This window comes from Pelodiscus sinensis, chromosome 3, assembly GCF_052426305.1.
Source record: "Pelodiscus sinensis isolate ZL-2025 chromosome 3, ASM5242630v1, whole genome shotgun sequence".
Taxonomy (NCBI): Eukaryota; Metazoa; Chordata; order Testudines; family Trionychidae; genus Pelodiscus; species Pelodiscus sinensis.
In genome coordinates, this window is record NC_143054.1 from 167,574,742 (window position 1) to 167,595,184 (window position 20,443).

Below are 20,443 nucleotides of genomic sequence, written 5' to 3' on the forward strand. Positions count from 1 at the left end.
GGGGGCTAGTGTAGACGTACCCTTAGAGTTTTTTTTTTTACACATGTAGGAAAAACCACGGGTTATGCATGGGTGCGGGTTATATATGCTAATTTATGGTATATCTACACACTGTTAACAGTCTGAATAAAAAAATGGATGTTTGAAAACAAATATAAAATGTTTTAGGTTTCTGGTCTAAATTACACTTGTCTTTGTATTATTCAACAAACATGTATCAATAGATTTTTCTTGCACATGTCTTCATTTTCCTTTTTTGCTTGGGCAATATCACGGGCCTATGAGAAGCAGTGAATTTATTATTTGAATTTAGTTTGATAGTCTCTCTGACCCAACAGTCTGGTTCTGTCCTTCCTTTATTTTCCATGCCTAGAATTCCATTAATTTTATGTCCTATATAATATTCTCTCAGCTAGTAACATTACCCAATCAACGTGGAGCGCTATTGTATCTCAGCTCTTTGCTGATGCTTCACCTGCTGCTGTTGCCAGAAGGTAAATGAAGAGTTTATGTGATATAATCTCATCTTTGTAATAATTAATCATTCTACTTTTTTTATTTTAGCATTAATTTATACAACCTTCAGTATCAAAACTCTATTTTGTTATTGCATCATTTTTAATCAGTAGTAAAGCTGTTGCCTACATTAGTGCCAAGGTTTCACTTTAAATGTATAAAAACATCTTATTGATTCTGGCCTTCTTTGTCCCATTATTGTTTCATAGCTAGTAATGTTTTTTAAGGCAAGTACAGGGAATTATATTAATTATGCACAGGAGTTCTGACACATCAGTGAGAGGATTATTGTAATTAGGATGAGAAAATCCTTGTTTGGATCAGCATATGTAGATGACCCTCTTTTATGTTGTTATGAATCCAGTATTGTGTTTGATCTTAGATAAAAGACTAGAGTGTAATATTGTTAATAAATATAATTGAGATTTGTGTAACTATTAAAAAGTTATACCAATTTTTGTCAATTCTAAAACTATAAATACAGATCAGAATGATTTTTGCATGGATGGTATGAATGGTTAAACATATTGATACAATTTTTAAAAGTGTCTAAATCCTATTGCCTTTCAATAAGATCTAGGCATTTAAATCACTCAGGTGTTTTTAAAGACTTTATTGCCCATATACACACATATGGGTGAAGTGGTAAATTAGGTAAAAGAGATAAATGATAAAGTCTTAAAATATGCCTTTTATTTTAATGGATTGTTGGTAGCCACCTAGTAATTTTAAGTTGGGAGCAAATTTGGATTTGAATGTGCTAATTTATTTGAAAATTAATAGAATGTTATAATACATTTTTATTAGCCCTGCAAGTGAAAAATGTCATTTTTATGAAAGGGACTGGTACATTTGTGTCTGTCAGAGAATGTTAGAACATGGTTTCTCCTTTATTTGGAATGTATTAATTACTGTCTCTAGCACAAGATCTAGAACACCACCAGGTGGTGCTAGTGCAATACATTTAAAGAACAACCTTGGTTTTAACATTTAAATCTTTTTTAATAGCCATAATGAGACCTGCACATTACACAAGGATTTATGTACTAAGCAATAAGTCTATTGGTGTAATTAATAAATGTAAATTAAAGAATTATGATGTGGTGGCTCATTTGTGTTCATCAGATTCAGATGAGTATATTTTTTTAACTTTAAAAAGTTGGATAGGGATATGGAGAAACAACCCTTTTTCATCTCTAAAGTGGATTATGTGGTCAGTGGGATGGCATATTCTATTAACTTTAGCTATATTTTTGTTGATGAAACATTAGGAAGCAATATATCATAGTACAAATTGAACCTCTCTAGTCCGGCACCCTTGGGATCTTACCGGTGCTGAGCCATGGGAGATCAATATTGTCTAGCAGCATTACCAATACTTCTTCTGCTTACTGTGATCTTAGAAGACATTTAGGGATAAATTAGAGCTAAATAACACACAACAGTGAGAGCCAGGACTGGTGGCTGTAAACAAACTTTATGGAACTGCGGGAAGCTTGGCCATACCTATGATAAGTGGCTAACTAAAATGATTCCAGACTATGGATGTTGCCAGATTAGAGAAATTCAACCTGTAGTACATAAAACTTGCAATTTTCCAACTATGGACATGTATCCATGGTTATTTTTTGACAGTGTATTAGTTATCAATATGCATTTATTTTCTGTTAATTATATATTTGCTGTTTTGTACTGTCCAAAATTATTGTGGGTATTTTATAGAAATGCCCATGGAAAAAGCATACCCTGTTGTTTTGTTTTGTCCATTATTTTTAAGCAAAATAGAAAAAAGTTACATTTAAAAAAAAATAAAAAATCCCAACAAATCCAAATATTCATCAGTGCAACTTTTCATAACAAATAAAAAAAAATTAGGCCCTTTTTCAGAAGTGATTTGAATATCCTTCTTAGATAGCATTAGAATCTTCTGAGCATTTTCCTTTTTGAAAAAATTTGTGAAACATAACTTTCATCTGTTGAATGTAACAGTTAAAAATAATTTTGACCAAATTTGGCACAGAGTAAATTAAATTGATTCCCTCTGAAGTTTCCGGGAATTATTCCTGCTTATGCCAGGCTGAATTTGATGGTAGAGGTTCTCTAGTATATAAAGATATACACTTTCTATTAGATGGTTGTGTAGTTACCTTAAATAGGGATAAATTAGACTTGAGCAAATAATCCTCTGTTTATAAATAAATGAATGGGAAACTTAATTCACCCAAGTAACAAATATTCCAGTCTTTTTTTTTTTTCATAAGAGTCAAAACAAAATACTTCCCTTGCTGTAATAGTACTTTTATTCTGAAGATAAAGCATGTTTGCATGTATAATGTCAGCCTTTCATGGGTGAGAATTGTGCTGCAACTAAAACCGAACAAAATAAAAGCACACGGCAGATACTAATAAGTCTGTAAAATGTTGGTTGAGAGTGGATGAAGAAACCATGTTTTCAGATTGGCTTCTCTAGAATGCATTGCCTTATGCTTTTACTCTGGATAATTTGTTTTATGTCTGGATTTTCCAGTCTCAATTATGAATGCCAGTTGCGTGGGGTGTTCTTTTGTTGGGTGGAAGCTCTGCTGCCATTGAAGTCTCATATCTTGGTTGCCCAGTGAGGATCACTACATGCACTCAAAAACATCTTTGTGAATGCACATCTCATAATATTGATGTGTTTTACCCGAATGCATTGTAGGACAAAGTTTTCAATTTTGTGTGAATGGAATATAAAACATGCTCTTTCATTTGTTTCCTAAGTTTTACTTAAAACTAGGTGTGATATTTACCCCTTGGCTACGTCTACATTGGCAAGATTTTGCACAAATACTCTTTAACATGAGAGTTTTTGAGTTAGAGTATTTGCGCAAGAGAGCGTCTGCACTGGCATGTGCCTTTGCGCAAAAGATGTGCTTTTGCGCAAGAGCATCCGTGCCAGTGTAGACGCTCTCTTGTGCAAGAAAGCACCGATGGCCATTTTAACCATGTTTCCTGTCTACACTGGCCTCTTGCGCAAGAACAGTTGCGGGAGCATCATAGTTCTTGTGCAAGAAGCCCTGATTTTACACATTACAACGTCAGTATTCTTGCGCCACTGTAGATAGGGAGCAAGTTTTTGCGCAAAAGCAGTTGCTTTTGTGCAAAATCATGCCAATGTAGACACATCCCTAGTGTATAATGGAACCACAGTGAATTCACCTGGCCCAGTAAAGTAACATTTTGATGAGTATCAATAAACTGTTAAGTGTCCTTGAATTCCTGGTCATATCACTTTTCTTTCTTTCACTGTATTGCATGTTGAAAGAGACCAAGTAATAAACTGTGTGGGCAGTAATGAATCTTATTTTATGGTGCAGTAGGGTAAAATGTGTGCAAAATGTTTATTAGAGTTCCAGCAACTGCACATATGACAACTGTATAATAACACTTCACCCTATTCCAGTTTTGACTGTCTACCACAGCAACATTGTGATTTTTATTTTTATGTATATTGTCAAAATGCTTTTATTAATGACTGAAAATGTATTTTACATGCTTTCTTTGCTGATCTTTTTCTTAGCCTTTATAATTTGGCATTTAACTTTACTTATGTAAGTGTGATTCTAGAACCTTGTGAAGGAGATAGCAGTGCAAAAAAATAGATCTAAAGTGGATAGGATTTTGTTATATTACTATATACTGGTACTATGCATTAAATATCAAGGATGAAATTGTGGCCCTATTGAAGTCAATGAATAGTGGTGGTGTGAATTCACCCTCAGAGTACTCTGAATATATGTTTATCCTATATTTATTTGATTTATAATGTTTAGCCTGGATGAAACCAGGATGCAATTTTTATTTTTTGAAGTTACATGACATAATTTGAAGTGCTTTCTGATCATTATGAGATTAGACTGAGGTTTAGTACAATTGACAACTGTAGTTTACAATTACTTATTGTTGTCATTTAACTGGTAGTGTACTGAACTTCGTGTGTCTCAAAGTATATGGAAGTTCAGTTGCCCTGAAAGGTTTAAAAAGTTTGTTTTCAACGAGTATGTTATATGTGATATTCTAAATGTATGTAGTGTATCAGTTGCCATTAAACTCAACAGGAGATGAGTGGTCCAATTAAATTACCAGCTAGTATTTTTTGTTTGGAGAAATCCGAGTTCCTCATTGGTCACAAGTCATAATTGTTTGTCTCACTGATTTTTCAGTATTGCAGAGTCACTACAGATAAGGTGTAAGGGGCAGTGTGTGCTGAGACCCACCACTAAAAGAGCAAATGTGTTATAGGCAAGGAGTAGGTGCACTGTCAGAACTGGAGGCGCTTCTACGGTCTCTGCACTATTATCTCACTGTGGCCCATCCAGAATATTTTAAAATTCTGCTTTAAACATTTTTAAACATGCAAAAAAAATCACTTCTTAATGAAGTGAAATCTTGTCTATCTCAAGCTGATTTTGTTGTCAGTTGTGCATTTTTAACTGTTTGCTGTTCTATTTCATAGCATTGTCAGTGAAGCGGGAGCATCTATCTACAGCGTTAGTCCAGAAGCTTCTAAAGAGATGCCAGACCTAGATCCTAACCTAAGAAGTGCAGGTATGAAATTAAGGAATAGTTTTATTATTCACATAATACAGTGGGTACAGAATGTGATATTCAGTACAGTAATAAAAAGAGGCCCATAGTAGAAGGGAAGGGAATGGAGTGAAGAAAGTGCTTTTACCTATGACTTTGCATCTCTTTATTTTTGATTGTTTGGTTTCTCAGTCATAACATTTAGATTAACATTATTTGGTATAGTTTGGAATGTGTTTAAAGTATTGGATATCTAACGTCTATTACACTGCCATGTCTTATGTTGGGCCTTGCGCACTTCTGGGCTAAACGAGCGCCAGAAAATTGCCTAATCCTTGCCTGAACAACAGGACGTTTGCACTCTTCTATGAACTAACAGTTATCTTTCTCACCTCTCACACACGCATGTGTTTATTTGTACATACATGTCTATAATTTATATTTTGCGTACAATGTGGTCACTTTTAATGTGTTCTCCCATGGCCTTTAAAGCAGCAGTAGCTGGCTTTAAAGAGATGTAAAAGTGTTTGCTTCAGTTTAATGCCACGATAGTGTAAGCTAGGCCACGTGCTTAGTGAGATCATCAGAGCCACTAATGGTATTAAAATATGTGCTCTTTGATTCTTGGATACTTTTCCAGGAAAAATCTTCCACTGATTGCATTGCATCCAGGATTTAACACAAGGATTCTAGCTCTTCAGGGGACAGAGGCAGAATAGGGTTGTTTTTTATGACTTAGACTGTTTTCATTCTCATAATTTCAAAATTTTATCTATGAAACTTACTTATAACATTAGCTTTGAATTTCCTCTTTCAGATGTAACATTGTTTGACAGAAGTTACTTCAGTCTTCTAAAGGTGCTTTATTCTAGTCAGATTAATTGACACATATGTCCAATATTCCAAACACTGGGGAATTTCTTTAGGTTTAAAAAAATGTGTAGGAATGGCTTAATTACCAAAGGAGCTTATGAGATGTTCAGGAATAGAACATTCTATGTCTCCCCACTGAGGCTACAACTACACAGCTGAGCTATTTTGGGATACCTCTGGTACTCTGAAATAGCTATTACACATCTTGGAAATATAACGGGCTCGCTATTCTGATGTCCCTGTAAACCTCATTGCATGAGGGATAAAGGATTTTTTTTTAATAATAACGGAGATTGCCTATCGCCTAGCACTGTAAGGGACCTTGAAAGGTCATCGAGTCCAGTCCCCTGCCTTCACAGCAGGACCAAGTACCATCCCTGCTGAATTTTTGCCCCAAATCCCTAAATGGCCTCTGTAAGGATTGAACTCACAACCCTGGGTTTAGCAGGCCAATGCTCAAACCACTGAGCTATCCTTCATAGGATGTTTTGGAAGAGCTTCTTATTTTGAAGTAACATCGAAATAAGCTATGCAATGTGCATAGCACAAATTGCATAGCTTATTTCAAGGTAAGCGAGCTGTGCAGATGCACCCATATGTTTCTCCTCCTTCCTTTCCCACTCAACCCACATGGGGAAGAGTTAAATTGTGTGGTAGTTGATTTATTACAGTAACAGTCACTAGACTGCTGCCTGGGCCCTTGCCTCCCCAGGCCGCTCCACTGCTCCTAGTGGGAATGTCTACATTACAAGAAAACAACTGCAACTTCCCTTCCTCAGCTGGTGTGTTCATGAGTCTCAGACTTGGGGTCTGTAAAATTGCAGTGTAGATATTCGAGTTCAGGCTGTGAGACCTTTCCGCCAGTCCGGTCTCAGAGCCCACATTCCACCCTGAGCCAAAATGTCTACCCAGCCGTTTTATAGCCCAGGAGCCTGAATCACCTGGCATGGGGCAGGTGCAGGTTTTTTATATTGCAGTATAGACTAGGGATGTTAACACATGTTTATTCAGGCAAACGTGTAACTGCTGAAAATTTCTGTGGTTACATGTTTACGTGCAGGGGTTGGGAACTGGTGAGCGCAGGGAACTGGCTGCTAAGCTGATAGAGGCAGCAGCATGGGGAGGGGAGAAGTGACTCCTCAGAAGCTGATATGTGTGAGGAGCCAGGCGTACTGGCTCCCCCTTCCTCCCTATCCACTGTGCTGCTGCCGCTTCTGATACAGAGGCAACAGCGGGGAGGGTGGCTGTGTGTAATGGTGCATGTTAACCGATGAGCCCATCCTTAGTATAGAGTGACATACCAAGTGTGTGTCTCCCTCGCCTGTTCACTAATTTACTCCTTTGTGTCAACTTCCTTCAGGGACCGTGTTGAGTCTGTAAACACAACATCAGGGCAGGGATAGACTGTACTGTGAATAGGGAAACATTTTGTAATGTGTAAATGATACCACCAATAATTTTCCCCCTCTCCTAAGCTTCTCCAAGTTACTGTTGTAACTGAAAGTCATTTACTGCCACCAAGACCAACAGATTAAAAAGTATTTGGAGTTAATACAAATAAAAAATAGGACAATGTTCTAGAAGGAAAGCTCAGTTTTAAAATTCTCTTAATTTCTTAAATACCTTTGATTTTTTGATACTTTCAAGAAAACATGGTATCCTGTGAAATATTAGGCAATTTGCTTCAATTTTGATTAAAAGCTGGAGAGTCAAAAGCAGGTCTGTAATAGATAACTAGCTTCAATGTTAATTAGGTAGAGAATTGCTTCACCCACCACTGAAATGAATCTACCTGTGGTTTGAAAAGCAGCACTTCTTCAACAATCCCCAGAAATGCTACATGACAGTTTAGGATAAAAAGTGAAGAATGTTGATTTGTATTCACTTGTAGCTGCAATGGCACCTCAAGGTTTAGGGAAGTCAACCCCTAAATACTTGTTTATAAATGTGAAAATACAGCCTTTTAAAAAAGTCTATAATATATTTCCCTGCATTATGCAAGCAAAAGCATGAGCACCTATGACTGCCAACTTTGGTTGGATAAATTCTAGGAGGTTTCACCTCATGACATTATCTTTAATTAAAGCTGAATCTTTAATACCTTCAGATTCCAGGACAGTTCTAGAGGGCTGGCAACCCTGTGAACATTATTAACATTAAATGATGAATTTTCAAGAGAACTACAGCATAATATAAGCATTGTATTGCAAAAGAGTTCAAGTAACTGACAAAACTACATTAGCTACTTCCTTCTTGAATGCATCTTCCTGTTTTAATATTGGATTTCTCTTGGTTGGTATTAGTGGGTGTCTGATAAAATGGTGTCCAATTTAACTTTTTAAAATTATGTTGCATCATGTTAGGTTCTCTGTGTACAAAATGGAGTTTATTACATTAAAAGAAGCTGATAGTTGCATGATGTAGTGTGACATTTATACTTAAGATAAAAGATACTGCAGACATACTATGTGAGGTAGCTGTGATCTTAACACTGTTTGTCATTTTAACATTTCTCTCAATACAAAGTAGAAAGTGGTGTCTTTCTCTTTTTGTTAATCTAGGGAGTACCCCCATATTTTCCCTTGAGCTATATGAATGTAAACTATTAGATAATACATTTTATAGGAGAATTCACTTTCACATTTTATGTGTTTAAGCACACTTGTGGTACTGCTAAGCAACAACTGCTTGTCTAAATGTATCTTTTATCACTCTCAGTTCTGACTTCTCACTTAAAAATGTTATACACATTTCCTTCCTAAAATATGTTATTATTCATTTCTTATAAATGAATAAATGGTTGTGTGTTCACTTAGCTAGAGTTACTGCTACATTTGACGTTAATTAGCAATCTTAATAGATTGGTCAAAAACTAAAGGATTGTTTTTGAACTTGTTATGTCTTCTAGCAGCCTCATATCTGTACAGAGTAAGGGGTTGATGTGTGCCGAAATAAATCCTGTAACCTGCAGAAAGAGGATTGCCGATAAATTAGAATATATTCTCTATCAACCTCTGGGAGTTTATTTGGCTCTGTGAGGCTCCATATGCAGATGAATGGTATAAAAAACTGCTAAAAAGCCTAAAATGACCAGCATAAACTACTAACCTTCGTCCATTGTTGGAGTGAATTAACCTCTGCTGAGGTGATGCAGTCTTTGCTACCACCAGTATGCAGGCCATTCTAATAATGGTGGAGTTGGTTGATTTGCTACCAGAGAACACAGATGGTGTAGTATTTGCTATTCTATTTCCTGGCTGACGCGTAACTTATATGAGTGCATGTTGACTGAATCCCAGACTTGACAGGATGTAGCTGATTGTGATGAGTTGAATGAAACCTCTTAAGATACGTTACTCCTTGGCTGTGTCTAGACTTGCAAGTTTTTCCGCAAAATCATCTGATTTTGCGGAAAAACTTGCCAGCTGTCTACACTGGCCGCGTGAATTTCCGGAAAAGCACTGACGATCTCATGTAAGATCGTCAGTGCTTTTCCGGAAATACTATGCTGCTCCCGTTTGGGCAAAAGTCTTTTTCCGAAAGACTTTTGCGCAAAAGGGCCAGTGTAAACAGCACAGTAGTGTTTTCCGCAAAAAAGCCCCGATCGCGAAAATGGCGATCGGGGCTTTTTTGCAGAAAAATGTGTCTAGATTGGCCATGGACGCTTTTCCACAAAAAGTGCTTTTGCGGAAAAGCATCCTGCCAATCTAGAAGTGCTTTTCCAAAAATGCTTTTAACGGAAAAATTTTCTGTTAAAAGCATTTTCGGAAAATCATGCCAGTGTAGACGTAGCCCTCCTGTTTTTATTCATTATTGAATGGATTCACACATCCTTTCAGCATGGTATTCACAATGTAGTTATGCTTCTGGATCCCTGAAATATCAGATGGCATTTTCTAGTGAAACAACTTGTTTTCATGTGACCCTACTAAGCGATTTTGTCTGTGCTTTCTGTGTCTTTATCCGTTATTTATTCGAATACGGGGTTAACCTTGGGGACCATTTGAAGTCTAAATCTTCTGCTGCAAATTTCTGTGTGTTAGCCTGGAAGAACTACAGACACAGTATTAAATCCATTTTCTAAGAAACAGTATTAGTTTCTTTCTTGTTTCTGAGTGTGATCTAGGTTGTTGACCCTGATCCATTAGTCTCTTCAAGGTTTAGGTCCTGGTTACCTGGGAGCCTGCGTCTCTGACCATCTAGTGCTATTGTAACTGAAGTCAACTAAGGTTTTCTATCTGACTGTCCCTAGATTTCAGTGTTTGGGGCTGGAGATCCAATACCTCCAGAGCTCTTGCCTCTGGATCAGAAGTTGGCAAATAGTATTAGTACCTGGCAGACCCCCACACTGCTGTATTTACCTGCATCTTCACAGGTACAGGGGATTGCAGCTCCTGTTGGTCGCGGATCACCATTCCCAGTCAGTGGAAGTTGTGATTACCTATACCTGCAGAAGTGCAGTTAAATATAGCGGCAGCGTCCCACCAAGGACTAACGCTGGTGAACCACCTCCATTTTATTACACAGCCCTGCTCTGGAACTTCCTGTTTCTATTAGCCTACTAAAGTCAGAGTCTGTTGACCTTTATGGCACCATGTAAGATCCATCTTGCTTCATTGATTTTTGCTTTAGGGTATGAATTACAAAAGTGATATATAATTTAACAAGGGATGGACTTCTCCATTATTGACACTGATCATCAAATATTATGTTGTTTGTGCATAAATAGTACATGTAATTACATCGTATTTGTGGTTCAACTATTTTTATATTTTTTTACTGTAGTCCGGTAAAATAATTTTTCTGCAAACCCTAACAAGTGTCCAAAATGGTGTAATTTCTTATAGTAGATTTCCTTTGAATTTTATGGTTGGAATAGGCAAGTAAGCTTAGAGTTTAAAATCTGGTAAATTTCAAAATTAATAATGTTATCATATGTATTTAGAATTTCAAACAGTTTATGTAAATCAGATTGAGTTGATATAAAATGTGTGATTTTTTTTTTTCCTTTTTGGAGGACAGGGGGTCATCTTGTGCTGTTCATAGAATAAAGCTTAAGTTTAGATTTATAAGGCTGTTTTAAATTGAGCTTTTATATTAAAATTTATTTTAAGGTCTCTTTGCTGGAATCAGAGTGCACATATAAATCATGCAGCAGTGGCACATCAAGGCAGCATAAGAGCTCAGTTTGTTGTTTTGGTTTATTATGAAGTACAACTATTTAGCTTACTGTGAAATAAGGATTTGTCTACTTCCTTGATCATTGAAAATCTTGTTAGCTACACACTACACAGCATTGGTTTTTGTTTGTTTGTTTGTTTGTTGGTGGTGTTTGGGTGCAGTGTAGAGGAGAAGATGTATATTGTGTTTTTCACGGATAAAAATGTCTAAATTGAATGGTCCCTGACTGGCTGTGCAATGTAAACAGTAGCTGATCAAGAATGTTTATTTCAACTCTTGTACTTAACCAAAGGGGGGGATGCTGATAAAGTTAATGTTTTGTAATAACTTTAAGCAACAGCAATGCTGCTGAGTCCTGGAGATAAATTGTGGCATGAACATTGAAAGGGGTTACTGTGATCTAAGATTATGTGCCAGGTCTGATTGTGTGTGTGTTCAGGAACAGTAATACTAATTTAGGAATATCTCAATCTCAGATACTACATTACATTTGAAGTTTTACCATTTTGATAAAATGTCTTGTAAGCATTTTACTTTCTGTTTTTCTTAATTATTTAAAACCAAAATAAAAAACCTGGTGTGCTCCATTGCACCAGCTTATACAAGTAATACAGACAAGCCATGGTATGAAGATTTCTTTAGACATGGGTAGGATGGGAAAGGGCACTTACCATTTACAGACAAGGACATCTATACTACCCCCTGTCAGAAGAGATCACCATACTAAACCTTGTCTTTACCACTTAGTGCAGTGAAGCACTAAGTTAATTGCACTTAGTGCAATGAAGCACTTTTAAATGTAGTATTTACCTGCTTAAGCAAGATCAGTGCATTTTGATTCCCATATTACAGTGAATCTAAGAAACACCCATCTTCCTCTTAGCCTGTCAGGACTTGGGATACTGTGTTTGACTTCATAGTTGTATCTTCCAGTTAGCAGGAGTGAGCTGCAAATATGTAAATAAACTAAAGTTACATTTTGCACGGGCATTCAGTACCAAGAGGGTTAGAACGTGTGTTTCATTCTGTTTGCAAGTACGATATTGAAAAGGCACTGCTTTAAAGAATTATTTCTGAGGATAAATAGACTCTCAGAGAGCAAAAGGTCACCTAACACAGCTTGGCTTAGCATTGTCAAATCCCATCTGCTTGTCTTCTCTCCACAGGGCAGAATACATTGGATTATTGTATGCTCAAAGTTCAGCAAACCATTTGCACTTTCCCTTGCAAGAGAAAACCTTATAGGCTTGTTGGGACTTTGAGACTGTCATGCTACAGGGGCTAGTACCCTTGGGTGCTGTTAAAGATAGAGATGTACAGTTCAGAGCTGTCATGGTGCCCAACAAATGGAAGGTAAAGATAGGAGACAATATAATTTCTTCTGACTTTATCTTAAGGAAAGTAAAATCATTTGATGCTTAGATGTGTGGGACATAGTGCCTTGATGTCTACTTGAGCTAATTTCTTCATTTTCTTAAAAGAGCACCACTTCCCCTCGGCTGCTGAAAAGAGGTCATTTTTCAAAAACTTTTATCATACAAAATTCTTCTGGTTAAACGTCCCCCAACAGTTTAGATTCAGTAAATAGCAATGGAGCATCACAGAGGGTAGATGTGAGTTACATAGGTTTAGAGATCTCGAATAAGGGGAAATCAACTGTATGTATTATAACTATGTTGACTGAAGTACATGGCATCAGCTATTTTTGGAGCATATTAAAGAAATTATAATGCAGAAAAAATAAAATTGTATTGCATTACCTCTTTCATTCAGATTCTTTTACCAAGAAGATTTATAGAAATTAATAAATCACTGAATCATAGTAGAGTGGTGGAAAATACATGATTTCTTTTTCCTTCTGAAATGTGACATGAGTTGCAGGGGGGAAAGGGAAGTTCAGAAAAGTGGCTCCAGATATGAGGAATTTCACACTATGGAGGGACAGAGAAGAGATTCGGTCTAGATGAGTAGAGGAAGAAAGTAAGCAGATAGAGCTGCAGGTCCTTGGCAGTAGCTGGAGTATGACTATTGGTGGTTTATAAATAAAATTGAACTTAATCCTACAGTGAATGGAAATCCTAAGAATTGTATCTATAATGCACACATATTCTACTTTAGTACTGAGCAGTATGATAGAGCAGTCTTTGTTTGAAATGCTCTATAGTATCTTCCTTATGAGGAAGGAGTATAAAGGTTTTAAAAATTGCTATTGAATGGGTTTTCACTTCTTAATGGGAATTACTTAGCCAAATGGATTTATTTGATTTACAACTCTAGGTACGGACTGTTTGCCATTTTTCCTTCGTTGTCACTGTAGATGCAATCCCATATTGTTGGGCTTTGTGCGGGCGTGGTTATGTGTAAAAAAAAAAATGGCATTAAGTTCCCAGCTTCCAGCCCTTCTTTAACCTGTGCACTGGTATTATAAGCCATTGAAGAAAGGTCTTAGCTATTTTGAACAGTAAAGTCAGAAGCCCACTTGGCACTCCCCTAGCTCCTCCACTGGACTTAAAAGGCACAGGGCCTTGTACCATCCTGCCTGCCCTGGGTGAACGTTGCCTTGTACAGGGGATTGCAGCTCCTGTTGGCTGTGGATTGCCAGTGTGTACTTTTGTCTAAGCCCAAACTGTGATCCGCAAACCACCAGTGAACTGTGAGCTCCATTCAGGTGGTCCACAGATAATCCCCTCTTAGATGCGCACACCGGGTGACTGCGTACGAGAGACATTGCTCCACTAATTAGGTGCTAGGACTCTGGATCCTTACATGTAAGGTGAGATGGCAACCTTGGGGGGAGTAAGGAGGTAGATGGAAGGGGGTAGTGGGGTGAGATGGGGGAGAAATAGGAGGTCAGTGGGAAGGAGCAATGGGGTGAAAAGGCGAAGGATATGAGATATGCAGGGTTGGCCAGAGAAAGCAGTGACTTTCCTCAACTCCAGGGCTGCGTCTGCTGGGGAGAGACGGCCTCCCTTCTCAGCCTCAGCTCTGTGGCTGCTGTGACTGGAGATGGACCCCTGCTGATATTAAAATATTAGTTGTGTACTTTTATTGTAGTGTTTATTATTAAGATTTTTTAAATATAACTCTTTTATCCAAAGCTTTTTATGATAGTTAGCTACTGGTACGAACAATATTTGGAAAGATCATTAAGCGATCCATGGGGAAAAAAAATTGAGAACCACCGGTCTAGATTAACCTTGGTGATTAAATAGACACTTGTACATTTTTTGTAACGGTGTGGTTCCCAGATTTGACTTGACGTGCTTGTTTTCTACCTTGTTGGCATTTGCTTGGGTGCATGTCTAGAGGTTTCCTCATTCCTGAGTGATTCAGAATTCAGTAGACCAGTTCCTCTGGATCTTTCCTTTTTGTATTTTTTTTTCATGGTATAATCTCGTCATATTCTTCAGTCATCTGGGATTGCTGGAGGTAGCTTTCTCCAAAAGTGCAACATTACTGAAGTCTGTTGCAAAACAAGATTGCACTAGTGTGAAGGAATGATGAAAGTAGCATCCTTCCCTTCTTGCACATACATCTCCTCCTGGAGGCTGTCTCTCATTTTTGTGGTTTCAAGGCCTTGCCAGGTAAAGGAGCAATAGAGGCAAGGCTGCTCTTGAACATGGGTTTTATATGTGGCAATGTGCTATGCTATTCACTAAATCCTCAAGATTGCCTATTCTTTTCTTATTATATAGCATAAGAAACTCTCCGGTCACATAGAAAAGATTAATATTTTATTGTTGAAATCAATGAATAACTTTCTTACATAGAAAACTTTAAGAAAGTTTTACTTTTTAGTAATAATGGTAATGTGGCAATGGATTAAAATTAATACCAGTTTAATTGTAAACATACACTAACTGTTTTTCTTTTAAGCAGCCGGTTTGAACAGACAGGGAAGAAAGCACCTTTTGATTTAGCACCATCTAATGAGACTTCAGAGAATGAGTAAGTGTCAGTCATTTCAGGATTCAGTTAGAAAAAGAACCAGTGCTATGTACGCCATTTCATCCTGAACAAAAATGGTGATAGCTTATAAAATATCAATTCAGAAATACTTAATATTCAGGCAGAAGAAGTTTATTTGTTGAATATCTATTTCTATATCTATTTACTTTCAAATAAGCCCTTTTATTTTTCTCTCATTTTTTTATATATAAAATAATACATAGGTTTTTTTTTTGTTGAACTTCCTTTTGCATTCATGTCTCTTTAGAGATTTCTGTATTTTGCTAATAGAAGATTGTAATTCGTTATTTCATTAATCTTTAGCAAGTGACTGGTTATCAGTTTGATGGAGTTAAAAGTGAACTAAAATATAACCTTTTAAAACAACAACCTGCCAGCTTGCTACCAAAGAATTTTGGATGAGATACAGCTGTTGAGCAGTTGCTTCAATAAGTTACACATTTAAAACCCACTGCGAAGATACATTAGAATTCAAAACTGTGTTACAAATCCTGGCCTACTTAGAAGGAATACTTATGAAAAGACTACTGAACATTTTACTGTATCCCTTATGAAGAGGGTGAAATTCAAGTCAATGGGATAGAAAACGTCTAGAACTCAGGAAACCTGAAAAATTGATCACTGGGTAAACATTACTGCAGATCCTTATGGAGAGTAATTGATCTTGAACACAATAATCTTTATACAATATTTAAATATTAGAATATTCCCATACTTATAATTGAGTTATACAGTGATAGTAATTAATGATGAAATTGCTAGCTGGTCTGTTAATTATTTTAGTATCTGTTAAATTGTGTTCACATTTAACATTTTAATGTAGGTTTAATACTAAGCTGATTTTTTTTTTTTGGTTGCTTGTATATTTTGTGGTAGCATGTTTCAGCAAAAAACAAAATACTGAGGTTTTAAAATAAAAATACAGAATGTTCTCATTTATGACAAAATTGAAGTTGAAAACAATCATAGCCTAATAGCTTGTGGTTGCATCTGGAAGCCTCACATTCTATAACAACTTAAATAAATGCTCCCACTCATAGAGGATAGCCACATCAACACCATTATTGCCTAGGACACATTTTTTATCTGATGTAAAGACTCTTGTGTTTAAAGGAATGTCATCAACTTAAAACTCCCATTTCTGGCTGAGAATCTTTTATTTCTTCTTATTGCAAACAGTGCTTAGTAGGGATGCCTATTGGTTACCCGCATGGCTAAACACTGCTCCTGGTCTGGTTCCCGGGGTACTACCGGCCACCCCTCGTGTAACCACTGAAATTTTCAGTGGTTACGTGGTTAATCAGTTACACACATTGTAACATCGCTAATGCTTAGGCTTACTAAAAATGAAAGAAATGGGACAAGAAATTATTTTTTCCTTCTCACAGATTGTGTATTCTTAATGCATTTGTAGATCTCGGTGTACAGTCAGTTCCATAGCTTCCCCATCTATGGTCAGTTTTCCTTTTGTCAAAGTATAATGGCTTTGAATCTTCTTTTAGTTCATTTTCTTTTAAAATTGGCTTGATTCCTGTCAGTGTGCAGTTAAAAAAGGTGCAATTATGTTGCTCTTTGTATGCTACCATATTCTAATTCTGGCTGGCAATGAGGGGAGACAGGTAGCATAATTAAGGGCCCTCAGCTAAGAATGTCTAACTACTATCTGGTCTTGTACCTGACAAGTGAAATGTCCCACAGTCACTGTTAACTGCGATGATGGAACATACTGGGAAAGAACTTTGAGAAGAAAGCTTTTTTTTCTACTCTCAGGGCCAAATCCTGAAATTTTCACTCATTAGTCATTTTTCCTGAGATACTTGAAGAGTTGGCTGAGTAGTAGGAAATAAAAGTAATGTCAGTTCTGACTTATGTGAACAATACATATTGCTTGCTATGGCAAGTATTAGCAGTTTTAGGGAACGTGAGGTCTGGATAATAGAAGTTAAAATATTGCCTTTTGTCTAAAGATGAGAATTGTCAGAAGGTGAATTCTCCTCATGTGTCTCTGTGTATGAGTAATTAAATGATAAAACAGTTATTTTTTTTGGTGTTGTGGACATAGAAGTGAGCTGATATTATTAGCTTGAGTTGTGCAAGCTTTCCCCCCATAGCCCTGTCAATGCACCTCAGTGGAAACTGGCAAAAATGCTAAGCCATGTGGTGGCTGAGTTGCATCAAATGTCTAGTATATAGTGGATTAAGGTCATCAAACTTGCTGCATCACCTGTCTTGTAAAGCGCGATAAAATATTTGAGTAAGACAAGACATTGTTTCAACATCTGGATCTTCTCTGTATCTTATCTCAGACATTCAGAGGTGAAAAGCATGTATGTTAAACCTGCTATGTAGCCTACCCCCTCTTCTCCTCTTAAACTCTTACATTTTATATTGCTTTCCTGCATGGCAGCAGAATGTTACTGTCATTTCAAATGTTATAATACATAATGACAAATGTATAGAGAGTTTGCATCAGCTTGTATGCAGTTTGTATGATTATATTTTCTGATAAATGAAAAACAGCACAATGTTGAAGTTAAAAATGCTGTTTCAAATCAAAGAGTAAAAAGGGTTCATGTTTTATTTTTCAGTTTTCTTCACATAGATTTACTTCAGTTACACTAATCTATTTTTATTATGGCATTTCAAGAGTTATGAAATCTCCTGCATGTTTCACCTAGTTGACATTTTAAGATAAAATTTATTTTATTTTTGCTGTGTGGCCATCAGAGTGCTATTCATGTTTTCTTAGCAAAAATGAAATATCCTTGAACAACTTCCAGAAATGGAGAATGTGTTGTCATATAAATGTTCTAAAATGCATCATTTTTATTCAAACTAGAATGCAAACTTAAAACCACTTCATCAGGTTTAGTACTAAAACTATATTGCTTCACATATTTAAAAAATATAAAATGTATTGATTTGCTTTGTGTGGGAAGTGAGAACCCTCTCCCCTCAAGTGCTTCTGTTTACCCTCTCCAGCTGTGATACTCCTGTTTGGTCCATATGGGCAGACCCAGCTTCTCAGTCTTTGTCATCTCCAATCATAAGAATGGTCATCACTGATTTCTTCAGTTTGCAGTAGGGATGTTAAATATCGGTTAATTGAATAGTTGATTAACCTCATGAGTTCTTATTGGTTACTCAACTATTTTATACTCCCCGTGGGTGAGGCCGACAGCCAAGTCATTCCGGACTCACTCCTGGAGAGCCCCCTGCCACCTCGTGCTGCTGCCTCTCTAACAGCGGGTGCCAGGAGGAAGCTGGTCCATGAGGGAAGCCAGTTTAAAAACCAGCTCCCCTTGCAGACTGGCTGCCTGTTGCCTGCACTGCTGCCTCGGATACAGAGGCAGCAGCGTGGGGTGATAGTAGCCTCTGTTGGGAGCTTCAGTGGGGATATGTCCTGGATCCGGTGCAAACTGAGACTGAGTCAGGCTGCTGGCCAGCCTGCTAAAAAATGTACCGGGGGGGGGGGGGAATGAATGCCTGTAGTCTATAGCATTAACCTGTAAGCTTTTACTTATCGGTTAATCGGCTTTACATTCCTAGTTTGCAGATGATTCTGTCATTCTTGTATGCACAGAGACCAACCTGCAGTGTACTCTAAACCTTTTTTGCAGATGCTTATCGCAGCCTTGATTTCTCCCTCAACATTAGGAAAAAACAAGGCATTCTACCACCCCAACTACTCTTTGTACTCCACAAATTACCAACAATGGAGAGCCCGTGGAAAATGTTCTCTTACTTTGCCAGCCACCTTGGCCAAACAGACAACACTGATACAGAAATTGAATACAGGATCTGCTGTGCCAGCATATCTTTTGGAAATCTACTCAAACAAGTCTTCAACTATAGATATCTGCCAATAAGGCAGTTATCCCCATCCTTCTCGATGGGTGTGAGACCTGGATAAGTTTTAGATGACATCTCAAGTGGCTGGAGTGGTTCCAGCATCACTGTCTCAGAAGAATTCTCAGGATCAGCTGGGAAGACTGATAAACAAACTTCAGCATTTTCTCTGCAACCAACTTCAGTATAGATCATAGAATACTAGGACTGGAAGGGACCTCGAGAGGTCATCGAGTCCAGTCCCCTGCCCTCATGGTAGGACCAAATACTCATGAAACAGGTCATGAATAGATTAGCACAGGTCATGAAATACCAACTCCACTGGATTGGCAACTGAGTTTGTATGCCTGATACTTGCCACCCAAAGGAAGTACTTTTCTCTGTTATGTCAGCAAGTAAGGGCTTGCAAAGGGCAGCAGAAGCACTTCAAAGATGTTACTAAAAGTACATCTTGGGGAAGAATCACCCAGAATAAAACAGTGGCACTGTACCGTGCACCAAGCCACATCTTACTGTGAGGAGAGAACAGACGTGCTCAGGAGACAGAGAAGCAACAAAAGAGGAAAGAAAGGGCAAAACAGTCAATTTGAGAACTTCTCAAAGATTCTCAAGATTACAGTTGTCACTATTGTGGAAAAATCTGGAGGGCACAAATTTGGTGCCTCAGCCATTTAAGAGTCCATCAATGCCCCCCCCCCTTGGCAGACATCATCCTCACATCCAGGGATAGCCAAAGATAAAGAAGATATGGGCAGATCTTGCATCATTGTGTGGTCGTCCTCATGACATATTCTCAAGGAAACGGGTGGTGGTTATGGATACAAACACTCTCCTGGTTGGAGCAACGCAGAACATTTGGATCTAGTCAGTGTGTGGGGTAAAGAATCAGTGCAATCAGAGCTGTGAGTGATCTGTAAGAACTGTAACATGAATGGTCGCATTTCTCAAGCCCTATGTTAGAAGAGGTATGAGTGAGAAACCCTGCAGTGCAGAGCCAAAATCGAGGAACTCCAGCAGGGAAACCAGAAAGCAAAGGAGGCAAGTAGCCCGTCTTATGCTGTACCCAAACCATGCTGGTTTTATGAAGGATTGGTCAGATTCTTGTGTGTGGACCCCACGACCAAACCCCAGGAGACTGTGCTTAGTTCTCAGCAAGAAGAGCCAGAAATACTTGTCCCACATACTCAGATACAAGTTGATGAAGAGATTGAAGAGGGCCAACAGATGATGAGGGCCAACTTAATTTTCTCAAGTCCCACTGTTTGTGAGAATGCATAACAACTCTACATGGAAGAGACACTGGGCGTTGAAGCAATGGTATGTTGCTCTGCAGGTCGGCAGGTTTGAGTGGGTGGCAGCCATGCGGGGCATTATGGAGGTGGTGCCGCAGCGAGTATTTGCTGTGAAGGTGCCCAGAGTTGGGGGCAGAGTGGGTAGTGGCCATGCAGGAGTGGTATGTTGCTCTCTAAGCAGTGGGAGAGGTGTCTGG

General features: G+C 37.8%; 1 protein-coding gene across 4 annotated transcripts in view; it reads left to right on the forward strand.

Moving 5' to 3' along the window:
- Window positions 1-20,443, forward strand: part of SRBD1 (S1 RNA binding domain 1) — a 245,431-nt gene that overhangs the window by 120,234 nt on the left and 104,754 nt on the right. For all 4 annotated transcript variants that reach the window (XM_075925416.2, XM_075925414.2, XM_075925415.2 and 1 more), the window contains one exon: window positions 5,012-5,103. In XM_075925416.2, the coding sequence (XP_075781531.2) occupies window positions 5,012-5,103 (92 nt within the window). The remainder of the gene's footprint in view (window positions 1-5,011; window positions 5,104-20,443) is intronic.